Here is a 17321-nt window from a genome sequence, read left to right as displayed (position 1 = left end):
CCCTAAGCTACTGAAGGTAATGGGGCCCTTTATATGTCCAGCTGCCCTTTGTCAACAACAAATTCTTGCTGTTTTTTGTGTTGAATATATGCTATATGGTAATTTATGGACCTAATAGGTATCCAAAGCCATTTGCACATAACAAAATATGTATTTTATCAAAGTAATTTTTGAACTTATATTTTGGAAATGTACATCCAGGTTTTTTCCCCTTTAAATTTTTTGGAGGCTCCCAAGAGAGTGGGGCCCTAAGCTATAGCTTATTTAGCTTATACGTGAATCTGGCACTGATTGTATGGCTAAATAATACAAGTGGAGTGACTTCTTCCAATGTTCACTTGATACAAACTAAAAACAAATTAAACAACTGACTTTGGAAAAAGGAACTGCTAAGACTTCTTTGATAATGAATAAATACTAGGTGCATCTGGTTTTAGATTGTTTTCTTTGAGAAACTAGAATCTTAAGTGAAGAATGTTCTGCCAGAACGTTTCAAGACAATTAGACCAGCGCCCTCATGTATCCCTATTTATTAGAATGGAAGAGTGGGTTACTTAGGGACTTAAGCATGTACAAAAGGAAGGAGCCCTGCATGTTCTTTTTTAAGGAAAAGAGTAAAGTGGAGACATCTTCACATTTGTTTAAGTTTTTGTACAAAAAAAGAAATATGAATTAAATAATACTTTTATCATAGCAAACAAAAATCATGCTTGCATGTACAAAGCAGAAATATTGGAAAAACGGTGAAAAAGCAGGCAAGATTTTGGCCAATCGTTTAAAATGAAGTATAGAGCAATGAGTCCCAGTATTAAATAATTTTATGAAGGTTTTCTTGGCTTACAAAAGTACATGCATTGTCTCTTTTTTCATGTTGTGGAGTCTTTTCTATAGATCGGTTACATTTGATATGAGACATTAGTGTTGTATACAGTATAAGGTTGGGAAAGAAGAGAAGGGGGTGAGGTGGGGAAACTTACCGTATTTTTCGCTCTATAGGACGCACCGGACCATAGGAGGGGGAGAACAGGAAAATAAGAATTCTCCCCCTCCCTGCTCAACGTCCCTTCAGCGAAACAGCAGGAGAAACGGAGCCCCTTCCATTTCTCCTCCCGCTTGGCTGAAGGGGCGCTGCGCAGCTCTCCCTCTCTGCTGAAGCCAGGAGAGTCTTGCTCTCCCGGCTTCAGCAAAAGGAACCCGAAGCCTTCGGAGCGCAGCGTGAGTTCCCGCTGCACTCCAAAGGCTTCAGGCGGCTATCCCTGAAGCCTGGAGAGCAAGAGGGGTCGGTGAGCACCGACCCCTCTCGCTCTCCAGGCTTCAGCGAAAGCAACGCGAAGCCTCTGGAGCACGGTGGGAGCGCTCCCTCTGCGCTTCGGAGGCTTTGTGTTGCTATTGCTGAAGCCAAGGAGCCTGCATTCGCTCCATAGGACACACACATATTTCCCCTTAATTTTTGGAGGGGAAAAAGTGCGTCCTATAGAGCGAAAAATACGTTATATTCTTTTCCATGGTGTACGTGTGTGGGGGGGGGGGGTTGTGTCAGCATCAACTGGGTAGGTTCTCTTTCTATTCACTTAATATATTTCCTTGGTATTGAGAGGGATTGTGGGGCCCAGGATGTGGTTGGTTGTCTGTGTTTGGCTGCAGTGAGGTTTGTTTGCATTTGTGAGGGGGGTGATTGTTGGGTCAAGTTAGCCATATTGATTTGTATGCTGTCGGTGGATTCTTGTTGTTGTCTTGTTGGGCTGTGTACGTGATAAAGGGGAGCCATACTGGGACGAAGGTGTCCTCTTCTATTTGTCAATGTGTTAGTTTCAGTCTGTTGGTTAGCTTTTCCAGTAAGGTTGTTTCCCATATGATGTAGTACCACTGGTCCACTCCTGACAGGTCTCTCCAGTGCCTGGCTATGATGCTTCTGGCTGCTGCAAGTAGGTGGGTTATAAGCTCTTTATAATGTGAGTGGGCATTATCATCTTGGAAAATGTTCAAAAGCAGCAGTTCTGGGTGAGTTCTAATACCTGTTTAGTTATTTTGCATATTTCTTGTATGATTGATGTCCAGAAAAGTTGGATTTTGGGACACTACCATCACAGCCTCTCCAGGATTTTGATGAGTCAGGAAATATATAGAACATGATGGCTAGTAAAAATAAACGTGATCAATTTTCTCACAATAAATTGACCCTATGGGGAAATCCAACTTTAAAAATTGGGTGGGAAATGGTAGTATAGAAAAATTGGATGGATGCAGGTATGTTATCTATAGATAAATTAATAGATGAGAACAATGGGTGTTGTTTTTTACATATGCTACTTTAAAATAAAAGTATCGCTTAGAGGGAATGACACAGTGGCAGTTTTTACAATTACAGCATTTGCTAACATCTGCATTTGGGCCTGAAGCTTTTAAAGCATCCAAGACAACGAAGATACCTGAACGCTTGACTGAATCCTTTGAGGCTTTTACTTTATATAGCTATCTAGTATCTATTAATCAATTTGACATACAGACTTTTAGAAGTGAATGGAATAAATAATTAATAAGCCCCATCTTAGTTAATCAATGGGATCATGTTTTAGCCTCAGTTTCTAATGTGTCATTAGACCAGGCATAGGCAAACTCGGCCCTCCAGATGTTTTGAGACTACAACTCCCATCATCCCTAGCTAACAGGACCCGTGGTCAGGGATGATGGGAATTGTAGTCTCAAAACATCTGGAGGGCCAAGTTTCCCTATGCCTGCATTAGGCTATAATCTCCAACTTTTTGTTGTTGACTTTCTGTATGGTCTTAAAATACATTGAAACCCTAAAGCTTTTGCACAGAAAGGCAGGCCAGTGTAATGAGAGCCACAGTTGTAGAGCTGTTAAAATATAAATTGCATGCTCCCAGTGTAGTTGGAACCTTTGCAACTTTTGTGTGAGCACAGCTCTTCACTTGCAGGCTGGCTGGCAATTGGAGGAGACTCCCTTGTTTAGATCAGCACTCGGTGAAAGGAGAGGGAGATTGCAAAGGATGGTTAGATAGGGGCTTCTGTTTCTCTAAATACTAAAATAAAATATTGATTCAAACTTTAGAAAAATCAGCACGTCTATTAATAATTAGTACATCTCTCACAATATTTTTATTCAAGCATAACAAAAGCAACAGTAAAGGGATGTGAGATATAAGTCAATAATATTATCCCAATATTATAGATGCAAGGTTGAGGTATAGAGGCATTGATGATGATATAAATATTTAGCATAAATATTTTAGCATTCAAGCCAATTCACATGTATAGTAATGCTTGCAGCAGCCCTTCAAAAAACCTTTCAGTGATAATTTTCTAGTCATTTTAGGTCCCAAGCAGGGGTGCCCAAACTTTTTTCAAAGAGGGCCAGATTTGATGAAGTGAACTTTAACCCCAAAGTTGTTGAGCTTTTTTTACAATTTTACCCCAGGACATATACTGCCACGGCGGGGCCGGATTGAACCTGTGCAGGCGTGGTTTTCGGTGTCTGGGCATGCGCAGAAACGATTTCCGGCATCGGTGATCTCCGGCATGGACGATCTCCGTGGGAGTGATCTGGCCCGTGGCCGGTAAACCTTGCTGACCCCTGCAGTCTGGAAGCTTCACCCAGGGCTTTTTTAAGGGCACCCAATGAGATTTTTTGTTCTGCAGTTTCCAGAGCTATATGTTGCCAAAATGGTTAGTGCAACATGTGGAGAGAGAATAGCAACAATAGCATTCAGTTCCCTACGAGATAATGGTGCAGATGGAAGTTGTTAGAGGATGGAAATGCAATGTAAAGGAGAGCAAGATCTTTGTTCTAAACCTTGCACATGGCAGGAGCAGGTAGGGGTGAAGGAAGGCCATGATTTAATGAAGCCAGCAATGATGGTTCAAACCAGACCATTATTTCTGAAACAGAAGCATCAATCTTTCCCTAGGGATTCTGTGTGTGCTGTTCTTGGCTTGTGGTAGCAGAAATAAATCAAATATTTGGAAAAGCAAACATCTAATGTGCTGTTCAAGATTCAGAATGTTTGGAAACTGATAGTCAGCTATGTTTGTGCACAGAATATTGCTACCAAAGAGAAGGCACATTGTCGATGATTCAGCATGAAATACCTTCTAGCATTTGGCTTGGGAGGAAGCCTCTATGGTATTTTTCTGCAGTGCTGCAATAAAAAGAACTAAATGGCATCCTGGTGGGGTGCCATCACAGCTGCTGCCCACGCCCCCAGGACGCGCGCCAGCCACGCCCCTGTCTGAGCTTGAAGCTCCACCACTGACCATGTGAAAGACCTCTCAGTTGGAAACATAATCCAGCAAGACTGAGCTTTCTTTTTATGTTAGGATTGAAGTATCTGATAGAGTTTCCTGGTATGTTACAGCAGAGCCATAGCTATGGAGGGGCAGGGCTAGTTGGGGTTTTTTGCCCCAGGACGGGTGCCATTGAGGCTCCAAGTGTGTGTGTGTGTGTGTGTGTGTGTGTGTGTACACAAATGCACATGGGGGTGCCAAACTGGGTTTATGACCCAGGTGAAATAAAGCCTACTTTCATCCCTGTGTCACAGTGGCCAAAATTAAATACAAAAAAGCATTGTCCAGACCATTGTCCCACTGCAGAATTATTTACCTGTCATTGCTGTCCATTTCTAAGCTTGCACAGTTATAGAGTGCATACATACTGATATACCTACGTACAAGGACCAGTGTATTTTTCCCCCTGCTGCAAGGTGAGCTCACCTTCCCCTGACCAAAAGTGAGCGCAGTTCCCCAGCACACCTTCCCATCAAGCTATGTACATCTGTATTGTTACCGGAAAAATCCGAGGGCTCCCTTGGACAAAAAGTAAAGACACCAACCAGAGTAAATTGGAGCAAATCAGCAGCCTGTAGGCTTGGCCTTTATTGTACTGTTGCAGCAGGGTGTTCCCCTCACTCGCAGGAGAGAGGAAAGACACAGAAAATGGTGTGCAAGACCTTATAAAAACTTTTGAAATTCCCCTCCTCTAGGTCAAGCCCACCCCCAGAAACGTCATGCATACATTACAGAAAGGAGGGGTTGAGGGAGGAGTTGTGGTGGTAACCTGAGTGTCCTGTCACCTGGCTGGTTCCCCTCTCCCCCCCCCCATGAGTCATTTTCTGAAGACAAAAGGTAGTTGCAGTTTCCTGCCCCCTGAGGGGGAATCCAATCACTGTTCTTTTGTTATAGTCCGTGTTGAATCCACTGGTGTATGCAGGGTTGATGGTCTTCTGTCTAGGACCATCAGGGTTGGCATAGCAACTGGGCAGGGCTCCTGTGGATGTGCTGCTATGCTCAAGGGATAATGGTGGCATGTATCAAACCTTCCCCATTTTGTAGTCCTTCCTTCATGGAGTAAAATAAAAGTGGAACAGTGCAAATCTGATGTATGGTTGATTTTCTATGAATTTATAACAGAAGTGTAGCGTATGTAGTGTGTGAGTGTGAGTGTGTGTGAAGTCTGTACAAACTGAATGATGGGGGGGGGGGTTTCCTGCTACAGTATGTAACCTAATTCAGAAGTGTTTAAAAATAAATAAATAAAACATCCAAATAATGAGGTAGGAACAGTAATGTTATTTATGCATCACAGAAACAACAGAATAGTTCATTGTTTCCCATTGATTCAGTCATATACAGTGTGCAGGGTATTTCTGTTTCACTCACCCTCACAACAACACCCCCTTCCCCGAGTGGTTCTAGGTCAAAGTTAGTGCATGAAGGGTGAACCTGGCATTTGGGACTGTTGGTTGTGCTTTGAATGACCAGCAGTGTCTAATTTTGCAGTTCCATGTTGACTAAATTGATTATAAATCCCTAACTACCCCCCCCCCATCCTGCTGCAGGAGGCTGGTCAGATGATTGAAGAGCTGAATGTAGACACAGTAACAACACTGGAGAGAGAACTTGTGGAAGCCGTTAAAAGGCTATGGGAGGATCCAGGAATCCAAGAATGCTATGATAGGCGAAGAGAATACCAGTTGTCCGACTCGGCTAAATAGTATGTATCTTACAGTAATAGATCTATGGTCTGAAATGTTTAGCTTTGGTAAATATTAGGATTTAACTAGAATTTATATGCAGTGCTATTTTTCAAGAAAAAGAGGTACCAGAACTCACCATGAGCACCTCCCTTGTTTTCTTATAATGGCAATGGTGTCCTCCTGAGTTCCAGCTGGAAAAAAGCCCTACTTGTATGTATACTGGGATATAAGACCGTCTCAAAGGGTATTAGAAAGGGGGTTATGCAAAGGGGTTGAGGTGTTCAAGTAGTGTTTGTGTAAAGACTTGTGTCAGACTTTGAAAATGTAATCAAGACTCGTGTATTGGAATGTGTGGACCCACTTCTGAGCATCAACAGTTAGCATTTGAGGAGCTAATTAACCTAGATAAATGTCCTAAGTGTGTACCAGTCTTTAATCTTAGTCAGTCAACAAGTGGGAACTCAGGGGAACTCCTTTGTTAGGTGACACCTGGGGGGGGGGGGCGGCTAATCATTAGTACTCCAAAGCACCAAAAGAACTGAGCATTAGGATGCAACTGAATAAGGAACAGCAGAATTAGTAGGAGAGATGCCTTGGACTGGAGGGCTACACTGCTGTGGGGAAGAAGCCCCTCTTGAGATGACCAGCTGTAAGATCTGGAATCCCTCCATGCAGAGTGAAGGTGTAAATATGTGAATAAATCATATTTCTTTGTGTCTTCAGTTCTCCAAAGGAGCACAGACCCAGGGTGAGTGTCTCCGGCCCCCTGCAATCTTGCTACCATTCAAGCACTTTTGCCAGATTGTATTATTATGATGGCTTGTACTGCCAACTCTCCCCCTGCCCCAATTTGTAACTCAAATTTCGGCATGAAATCACATCTGTCTCTTCATGTAGATGAATTAACAAAGAACAGTTTTGTTTTAATATTACTAGTTTTCTTTTCTATGGGTAAGGAAATGATGAGCAGCTACTCTTCCCATACATACATACATACATACATACAATCTATTTCTCTTATTACCGTATTTTTCGCACCATAGGACGCAGTTTTTCCGTCTTAAAAACTAAAGGGAAAAGTCTGTGCGTCCTATGGAGCGAATGCAGGGGGGGAGGCAGGCAGAAAAAGCCCCCAAGAGCCACACACAAGCTTCGTGTGGCTCTTGCGGGCTTTTCCCCAGGAGGGAGAAGGGACTGACACGGTCAGTCAGTCCCTTCTCCCTCCTCTAGAAAAGCCTTGCGCAATCTGTCCAGCCGCGGGGAGGCTGCGCAAGGCTAAAGAGGAAGCCCGGCAGCGAGCGCAATCCATCCCCTCGCTGCGCGCGCTTCCTCCTTAGCCTTGCGCGCCTCTCCAGCCACGGGAGGCTGAGCAAGGCTAAAGAGGAAACCCGGCAGCGAGCCCGATCCATCCCCTCGCTGCGCGCGCTTCCTCCTTAGCCTTGCGCGCCTCTCCAGCCACGGGAGGCTGAGCAAGGCTAAAGAGGAAGCCCGGCAGCGAGCGCGATCCATCCCCTCGCTGCGCGCGCTTCCTCCTTAGCCTTGCGTGCCTCTCCAGCCATGGGAGGCTGAGCAAGGCTAAAGAGTAAGCCCGGCAGCGAGCGCGATCCATCCCCTCGCTGCGCGCGCTTCCTCCTTAGCCTTGCGCACCTCTCCAGCCACGGGAGGCTGAGCAAGGCTAAAGAGTAAGCCCGGCAGCGAGCGCGATCCATCCCTCGCTGCGCGCGCTTCCTCCTTAGCCTTGCGTGCCTCTCCAGCCACGGGAGGCTGAGCAAGGCTAAAGAAGCCAACTTTTAAAAAATCTCTCTATCTTTCTCCTTTCTCCACCCCCTTCTTTTCCTCTGGATCAGTGTTTTTATCTAGATTAACGTTTTAGTTTGGAGGGGGGGGAATATTATAAAAAAGGAACCTTTGCAGCTTTTATTTTAGTATACAATAAAAACAGATTACGGTAAACAAAACAGAAGAGAAGGAACTAGCATAGAAGAAGAAGAGAAAAGGGAAAGAGGGAGGATACAGAGCCATTTACCAGAGGTAGATCTTAACCCTTGCCTCACCTGGGAGCTTCTCTGGGCAGGAATTCCCTCAGCTTAAGTGGGGTGAGGGAAGAGTGGCAGGTAGGGGGGTACCTACCTAGACAGTGAAGCCACATGTCTCTCCAATGAAAATTGGGAGTGGGCATTGTGTGAAGTGGCTGTGGATCTCCTGCTGCAGAAGTGTAGGACTGTATAGAGTTGGGAGGGCCACCTGAGGGTAATCTAGCCCAGCCCCCTCACAATGTAGGAATCACAGCTAAAGAACGCCAGGCAGATGGTCCCCCAACCGCTGCTTAAAAGCCTCCAGTGGTGGAGACCCCGAACAACATCCGAGGTCACAGAATTGCAGGGTTGGAAGGGAACCCCAGGAGTCATCTAGTCCAGCCCCGGTGGACAGCGTGCACGATCCATCCCGTTGCGCAAGGCTAAAGATGCTGCTTAAGGCTAAAGAGGAAGCCAAGGCAGTGAGCGGGATGGATTGCGCTCGCTGCCTTGTCTTCTTCTTTAGCTGCGCTGGAAAGGTTTAGCTCCTGGCTGGAGAGGTTGAGCGGCTATGGATCCCGCTCGCTGTCTTGGCTTCCTTGCTCTTTGGGGATGGGGCGGGGAAAACCCAGGCTTCCCCCGCAGCCCCGAGAAGCTCTGGGAGAAGCGGACAGGCTGCACGCAGCCTGTCCCTTGGTCTTTGGGGCTGGGGGGGGGGGGGAATAATATTTTTTCCCTTGATTTCCCCCTCTAAAAACTAGGTGCGTCCTGTGGTCCGGTGCGTCCAATAGAGCGAAAAATACGGTATATTAGTAGAAAATTGAGTGGGGGTTTTTTTGGTTTTTTTGCTAAATACAATAGTTTGGTTTTGCTCGAGGTAAGAAGAGTTTATAGTTTCTTAGTGAAGCATGATCCAGATAGCAAATGAACTGTGGGTAGTAGGGCACTTCATAAAAAACTTATTTTTTAAAAAATGCCTGCTCCACTGAATTGAAATTTCAGCCATAGGAAAATGGCCAAGTAAACGGCTATTTTCATGGAGGAGGGTCAAGATATTAACTGATATGCATGAAATTTCAGAGATAGCTATATAATCCCTAGTGTAGTAAGATAAGACATTTGGAGCAGGCATTTTTTAAAGAAAAGTTTTTTATGAACTTCCCTAGGGAGCAAGGGGGTGACTCAACAGCTGAGCTTGGCAAGCAAGACATCTTTGGCTCAGCTGAAGGGGTTAGGCTTGAATAGTCAAGGGTCTGGCAATTGGGGGCTGTGCAGGATAGTGGAGGTCTTAGGATTTAATATGTTAAATAATATTACTTTCTTACAGTGACTAGTCTGGCATTTTTGGTTTCATTGTTCCAAAATTAAACTCAGTTCAACACATTTCTGCAATACTTTGCTTTATATAATTTGCCAGCATTTTAGTGGATTTAGTTTCTCTGATCAGGTTCATTATACAATCTTTTACAGCACAATAGTGCTGCATAGAATTTTATCAGAGAGAGGGCTCTATGGGCTTTCTGTTTGATCTGTGCTGTACCCCAGCTCAAGAAATTGCTTATTGAACCAGACTACTAAAAAGTCCACCACGTCCTCCTGTTCTGAGCCCTCTTTAATCCCCCTAGTATCAGGGTCAGTCTGTGTGAATTATTTTCCAGTTGCTCCAACCTTACATCAAGCATAAGAATTGCACTCTCCATTTTTTTGAGAACTTAATGCTGATATCCTATGCTTCCATTATAGGCACCCCATCTATTTACCTCATGTACCTTTTCCTCCGGTGGTTTAATTATTTCAGTTAAATCCTCTTGCGTTATTTGCAATGTGATCTCAGAGAGCAACTCTTCTTCATCTTTGGATAGTTTTGGAGTTTAGGGCACCATTATCAGTTCCATCAAACAGATTATCAGGCCCAGTTATTTTCCTAGTCTCAGAATAGTTTCTAAGCGTCTTAGAGCAAATGTTAAGTCCCTTGCATTAAGTCTGAAATTGTCGAGTCTTTTATTCTTTTATGCTTTTTTTTTTTTTTTTTTTAAGAATTCTAGTAACTAAAGAGAGGAGCTTGGAGACCAAGCTACAATCTTGGTCTGCACTGTCGCCCCCCCCCACTCCCCCCCCCCGCTGGGTTAGGATTTTAGTTTTTATACAGTGAAATAGCAATTATGTTGGTCTTTACTTAAATGTTTTAAACTTAGTACTTTGTAAATGAGGACAATGGGTGGAAAATGTGAATATAAATTGACAAGCTTCTTTTTGATACAGTCAGCTCAAAAGTAAATAGCATAACTGAAAATAGGCCACTATTGTTATTCATACATGGCGGTCTGGGGGGTGGGGTGGGGGGAGCGCTGTGGCTGAAAGTGCCTTGTGTAATGGTAGTTGTGCATTAACAGTAGCACTGAGTTTTGAATCTAGAATGTCCATGTTGTTTAATCTTTTACCTTGTGTGGTCTATTAGCTCTCATTTATTTGTGAATTAATCTTCTACTTAAATATTTGATTTCAACATATGTTAATTTGTTTATGACAACATGTAACACTTTGCTAAATAAGTGTGTCTGTATTGGACTTGGAAGTTACCTTTCAGACTTTGACCGTATTGCCGCACCATCATTTGTGCCAAACGAGCAAGATATTCTCAGAGTGAGAGTGCCAACCACTGGAATTATTGAATATCCTTTTGAGTTGCAAAATGTTACTTTTAGGTAAGTTTGGTTATGCAAATTACTAATCAAGGTAAAGGAGTATTGAGTAGCCAGATACGGCAGCACCAAATTTGAACCAAATGGGGAAAGTTCATCCTGGAGAAGGCTTGGTTGCAGTTATTAGCATCAGACATAATTAGATTTTGATCTAAACCTGAAGAGTTTGGCGGCTATAAAAGGCCCTTTTGAATGTGGGCTTTTGTGAGCCTCTAGACATGGTTTCTGAGTTTGGTCCTGGAGCAACTTTATCGGCATCTCAGGTTACTGTAAACAGTTTGTTCCGCTATCAGGTCTTCTTCACAGCAAAGTTGAGTTGGGTTTATTTTGTTTGGTTGGTGCCCTGGAAGCTTATTGCACAAAGTTACTCCTATTTCTATTTACAGAATGGTAGATGTTGGTGGACAGAGATCAGAACGAAGGAAATGGATACACTGCTTTGAAAGTGTTACTTCAATAATATTCTTGGTTGCTCTTAGTGAATATGATCAAGTCTTGGCAGAATCCAACAATGAGGTAAAAGAACAGAGTGCTCTAGATTATTTCAGTTAGTGCATTTTACTGTGGCAGATTATTTTCTCAATGCATCTCTCCATAGAATGGTCATCCTCTCCTGTTCGATGCCCAATACCAATTTTTGTAGGTGTATCCTGACGAAATTCTGGCACAGACACACTCTTAGTTTTTCATTCTTGCACATATAGCATCCATTGCATTGTATTTCATATTATTTTATTGCATTTATATCCTGCCTTTCCTCCAAGGAGCTCATTTACACTTTGTTTGCGGCACTGGAAGAATAGCTAGTGTTATAATTAATTATACTTGGAACACATGTCTGGGTAGAAAATAATGATAGATGGGAATAGGTTTTGGGTGTGAAATAATTACACTTTGCCTGCGCACCCCATTTCTGTGCTCAGATTAGAGTTCCACTCACACAATAGACTTGCCCTGCATTTCCTTCCCCCATTCACCCCCAAAATGTGCTCTTGAGGGCCCCCCAAACCCCTGGAGCATATTTTAAGTGTAAGCAGTGGTATGAAGGTGAAGTTCTGTTACACAAGCAGAAATCAGCACCCACTAATTTCTTTAAGACTACTTTGCTAACATTTCATACTTTTCTTGCAGAATCGGTTGGAAGAAAGCAAGGCTTTATTTCAAACAATAATCACATACCCTTGGTTTCTGAACTCCTCAGTCATCTTGTTCTTAAATAAAAAAGACCTTTTAGAAGAGAAGATTATGCATTCCCATTTAAGCACCTATTTTCCAGAGTTCACAGGTAAACCAGTTGTGGTTTACATCTGATAAGCAATTATTGTAGCTGCTTTGCCAGTTCACTAATGACCAGCACTTTAATGTGAAGTGTTAGCTACCCCAGTTGTTGGCTACGCTATAACAGACAACATTTACCGATTTTTCACTCTATAAGACACACTTTTTCCCCTCCAAAAATTAAGGGAAATGTGTGTGCGTCTTATGGAGCAAATGCAGGCTCCATGGCTTCAGCGAAAGCAACGCGAAGCCTCTGAAGCGCAGGAGCGCTCCCGCCACACTCCGGAGGCTTCGCGTTGCTTTCACTGAAGCCTGGAGAGCGAGAGGGGTTGGTGCGCACCAATCCCTCTTGCTCTCCTGGCTTCGCTTCGCTGGAGAAGCGCTGCGCAGCTTTCCCTCTCTGTGCAGCGCCCCTTCAGCGAAGCAGGAGGAGAAATGGAAAGGGCTCCGTTTCTCCTGCCGCTTTGCTGAAGGGGCGCTACACAGAGAGGGAGAGAATTTTTTTTTCTTGTTCTCCCCCTCTAAAACTAGGTGTGTCCTATGGTCGAGTGCGTCCTATAGAGCAAAAAATACGGTACCTATTTTTGCAAGCAAATGATTAAAATTATATGCACATCCATATTCCCAATGTGGGAAGTTAGCATTTGTTACTACACACAAGTCCTACTGCCCAAACGGTCATTACATACCCAAACATAAGGAATGAGTACCCAAACCTCGCTACACACGCATCACAGATTCTGATATCAAGACAGCCAGACACAGTTGTAGTACTGTAAACAAATGAGCAGCCTTAAACAAGACTTACTTTTTGTGTTTTGCTAGTTCATGGCAACCAAAAACCATGGTGGGTGGGGGAAAGATCAGACAAATAAGAGAGCATCCTTTTCCTTCCCTCCTTGCCTTTTGCAAGGTTTCAGTGGGTTTTCCTGGGGTTTTTCAAAATTTGGGGGTAAACATTCTGTGGTTGGGAACATGGTATAAATTTTCCCCTAGGAATAACTGGAAATCATTGACTCGTTATGCAAATAGTCACCTAACAAATGATTTCCTGAGAATGCATTGTGTTTGGATAGCAGGACCTGTGTGTATTAGTATATTTGAAAATAGTTAATTGGAATTAATTAACTCTGCACACACTAGTGAAAATATAAATTTATTTGAAGATTGCAAGGAGTCTCTCTCTCTCTGTTTAACGGTGTCATTTTTTGCTTTTGAGCAGGACCAAAGCAAGATGTTAAAGCTGCCAGAGAGTTCATTCTGAAGTTATACCAGGATCAGAATACAGATAAAGAGAAAGTGATTTATTCCCATTTTACATGTGCTACAGACACAGAAAACATTAGATTTGTCTTTGCTGCTGTCAGAGACACAATACTACAACTGAATCTAAAGGAGTTCAATCTGGCATAAACCACAGGGACCCAGCATTGTATTTAAAACTCCATGTATGTATTTGCAGCAATTGTTTGTGTCCCTGTTAACCATAAAATATTTACTTAACAAAAATGGAAATTTAGATATGATACTTACAGATTTTTAATGTATACACTTTCAAAATGGTTTTTTCTCTCCAGTTTTTGATATGAGGTGCATAATTTTAGTTTTGAGGTGATTTAAGAAAAAATATCTGCCATTTATTTATAGATACTTCCTGCACCCGCTAATTTAATTCATTTGATAATCTTTTAGCCAGAGATGTCTTAGTTACAGAAGACTGGATGCTATATTGTCATTTGACTATGGTACATGACTAAGCTGAATGAAAAATAGCCTATATTTATATAATTCTTTAGTTTTTTAAAGCCTCTTCGAAGGACATGACATACATCTTATTTTCCTTGAAACACAGCAGCTTGTTGTGCAATTTTTTATTCATAAGTAAAATGCTAGCTACCAATATGTTTAATATTTGTTGTTTTCTATATACTTTGGGGCATAGTTATTTAAAAAATAAATAAAAACAAGCTCCCTTCTGCCCTCTGCTGGAGCCTATAAAAAGCAACTGCTTCCGTGACTGGAGGAGGAAAGGGTGCACTTGTCTCAACTCCAAAATGTATCAAGGCACCCCTGAATGGCATCTATCATTCACCAGTTCCATTGGGGGGACCTTTTGGTGGCCATTTTTGGCAAGGGCAGTGAGTGTTCATTTCCCATTTTATTTGCTTCTCCTTTGTTTTATATTTAATAAATAAATATAGTTAAGACCTACCACTTGTTTGGCATCATTTGCACTATTGCTATGTCACCCCTTCATATGAAGTAATGCAGCATAAACTGTTTGAAGAAAGATAACATGTTGAATACAATGTTTGACAGAGTGGTAATTCAATTAGCATCTCTTCACTGTGTGAACATTTCTAAAATTTAAAAATGACATGAACCAACTCAGTATTGGGACGCGGGTGGCGCTGTGGGTAAAACCTCAGCGCCTAGGACTTGCCGATCGCATGGTCGGCGGTTCAAATCCCCACAGCGGGGTGCGCTCCCGTCGTTCGGTCCCAGCGCCTGCCCACCTAGCAGTTTGAAAGCACGTCAAAGTGCAAGTAGATAAATAGGGACCGCTTACCAGCGGGAAGGTAAACGGCGTTCCGTGTGCTGCGCTGGCTCGCCAGATGCAGCTTGTCACACTGGCCACGTGACCCGGAAGTGTCTGCGGACAGCGCTGGCCCCTGGCCTCTTGAGTGAGAGTCTGTCAAGACTGGCCCGTACGGGCAGGGGTACCTTTACCTTTACCTTTACCTCAGTATTTGGGACAGCACAGGTATGTGTTTTTCTGTACAGGTCTAGCAGACAAAGGGACAGAAATCTAATAAGCACAAACAAAAATAATGTGTAATCAGCCTAGGAGGCACCACACTCTTTATTGTACACATTTAGAAGAAGTGATCTGTATGGTTGGTCTGCAGCTTAAGGCCACAACTCAAAGTGTAAATGCTCAAGTATGATATGACTGTCAGTTAAACCAATGAATCTGGAAAGAGTTCGTTCATGTTCTTGAGACACAACACAAGTTATATTTTGGCATATCCAGTAACCATTAATTCAATATACATTTTGTATAGCAAGAAATAAAATGTTATGGGGAAGACTGCAATGTATTCCTTTAAGCACCTCAGGTGGTTACATAATGGAGCAAGCAAGACTTTTATATAAATACATACAATTACATTTGGCATGCCATTTACTTTATTTAGCTTTTACAACAAAGCTACAGTTTGAGGAGTTTAAGTACCACCAGCAAATTCAAGAGGGCCAATCTCTTTCACCTCAATCCTCCAAACAGGAGTTTGGAAAGAATATTCTGGAGCAGACATTTACTACATGCATCAAACAAGTCAAATCTGGATTAGGCAATACACTTACATACATTTGCATTCTTTTCCCTTTTATGACGTGATTTCTTCATCTACATGTGCATTTATAGGCATTATTGTATAGCCTAGCAAAATCAATTTAAAATAAACGTGTATGCAACCCTCCACATACTGAAATCTTGTTGTTTTCATGCAGAACTAAAAATATCTTATGAATTGTTTTGGGTCTAAATGCTGAAATGGGTTGTATTCCCACGTTAGTCATACTCTGAGCAGACCCACTGAAATTAAGAGACTTGCCTAATTTACGTCCATGAAATTCAGTGGGTCTATTCTAAGAAAAACAGTTGGAAGCATCCCAAAGTTAATGAATGTTCTCACTTTTTCTAAATTAATGACAATGCATTCAGCATGAGCATGAAATTTAGATTCCCCTCACTCAAAATAGTTTTTCATTCAAGAGTGTTCCTTAGGTTTATATACCATTTCAAAACTTGCTCTTTAGAAGGTTTCGATGACTTTGCTGAAAATTTTATGTATTGAAAGTAAAGATCATGCCATTCAAAGCACTGCTGCAAAGACACATCCCTGCCTAGGTTATCATTTCAATAATTCATGTTTATCTGTGTACATCTATCCATCATCATGAGGTACCAGAACACCTTGCTAATTTTTTGCATCATATAAAAAGTGAGTGTTAAAAATAATATTACAGTACCACAAACTGTTTATTTGTATTAAAAAAACTAAATAACCTCATGATATATATACTGGTAAATAAAAAGGCTTCTTGAATAAACAGATCAGCAAGATCATTCATAATATAAGAGCATTGCTGGTTAAATCAGTCTTTCCCTGAAGAATTTAACTGAATTTCAGTGAATTACATTATATTAACATGTAATGTGGCAATTATAGCATATTAATTAAAATCCCGATGACAGGAGAAATAAAGCTTAGAGGGTGGGGGAACCCTGATTATCACATAAAATCACAAGATTAATCTAGACTTAGTCTTTTTAAATCATGTGACAGAATATGCATGAAAACATCATTTTTACTCCTGATATAAGTAACTCTGTATTATTTATAAATAAAAAGCTCAGTAAGCCACAATTTGGCAGAGGTTCTCAGCTCTAGAACAGTTTAAATGACACTGACCATGGCAGATTTTTTTCTACTCTGGCTATGTAGAAGACATCAACAATCCCCTTCATAGTCTTAGCAATGTCACTTGCTAAGCTTCAATCAAAATGTTGAATTTGGCACTCTCTGCTTTGTCCATCTTGGAATCTTGCACAAATGGTCACAATTTTGGATGGTTCTCCCTCACTTCTTCCAGTTTTGAGAGAACCCACTATGAAAATTTGAGAGAAAATTTAGACAATGAAAGTAAGTCAACATATTCATCTAAATATTAATAGCATAGAACATTAGTATATAACTATATAGTCAGTCCACATGTTGGCAAATCCCATTTTCTGGGGCTGCTGCCAGACTCCCAGCTGGGCTATACATGCATCAATGTGACATCTGAGAACTATTGTCACACATGCGTGGTGCCACCCTCACAATCAACATTTTGGTTATCTGAATCTAGGACTATGGTTGTATACTATTTTCAAGTAAACATACTTAGATCAGTAGTATTCGATACTCACCTTAGCATCATCTGGCGTTTTAAAATTAATAATTTTTCCAAATTCTTTGGCATGGAATACAGACTTTACCCGTTCCTACAAAATAAATAAGTTTCCTATTAATTTGGCTTTCTAAGGTAAAATGAAATGTAATACTTCTGTTATTTTACTTTCCCAGCATACAGCTCACAGCTTTGTAGTGGACTGCACACTGACTCCACCGTGAGCAAGAGGCAGCTCCCAATCAGGTTTGCGGACTTGCCAAACTCGAACAGTCAATGGAGTCACAAGTAGTAAGGAAATAACAGGTGCCCACTTTCCTCTTAAACATTTAACTTAACTATTTTTTGTAAAGGGCTTACGAATTAGCACGTTG

At 41.9% G+C, this 17321-nt stretch overlaps 2 protein-coding genes across 3 annotated transcripts in view; one reads left to right on the top strand and one right to left on the bottom strand.

The window, feature by feature from the left end:
* The window catches only part of LOC310659730 (guanine nucleotide-binding protein subunit alpha-14-like), a 36304-nt gene extending 22109 nt beyond the window's left edge, over positions 1–14195 (top strand). Inside the window, exons 3-7 of the mRNA XM_083403514.1 lie at positions 5856–6010; positions 10585–10713; positions 11097–11226; positions 11842–11995; positions 13211–14195. Of these exons, the coding sequence (XP_083259640.1) occupies positions 5856–6010; positions 10585–10713; positions 11097–11226; positions 11842–11995; positions 13211–13401 (759 nt within the window). The 3' untranslated portion in view covers positions 13402–14195. The remainder of the gene's footprint in view (positions 1–5855; positions 6011–10584; positions 10714–11096; positions 11227–11841; positions 11996–13210) is intronic.
* Positions 14196–14817: 622 nt separating this feature from the next.
* The window catches only part of VPS13A (vacuolar protein sorting 13 homolog A), a 146903-nt gene continuing 144399 nt past the window's right edge, over positions 14818–17321 (bottom strand). For both annotated transcript variants that reach the window (XM_083403280.1, XM_083403281.1), the window contains exons 71-72: positions 16967–17041; positions 14818–16662 (exon numbers count right to left, since the gene is read on the bottom strand). In XM_083403280.1, coding sequence (XP_083259406.1) covers positions 16612–16662; positions 16967–17041 — 126 coding nt within the window. In that variant the 3' untranslated portion in view covers positions 14818–16611. The remainder of the gene's footprint in view (positions 16663–16966; positions 17042–17321) is intronic.

The sequence above is a fragment of the Podarcis tiliguerta genome (assembly GCF_965153285.1).
Source record: "Podarcis tiliguerta genome assembly, chromosome: 11".
Taxonomy (NCBI): Eukaryota; Metazoa; Chordata; class Lepidosauria; order Squamata; family Lacertidae; genus Podarcis; species Podarcis tiliguerta.
This window is presented reverse-complemented; position numbering and strand designations above follow the sequence as displayed.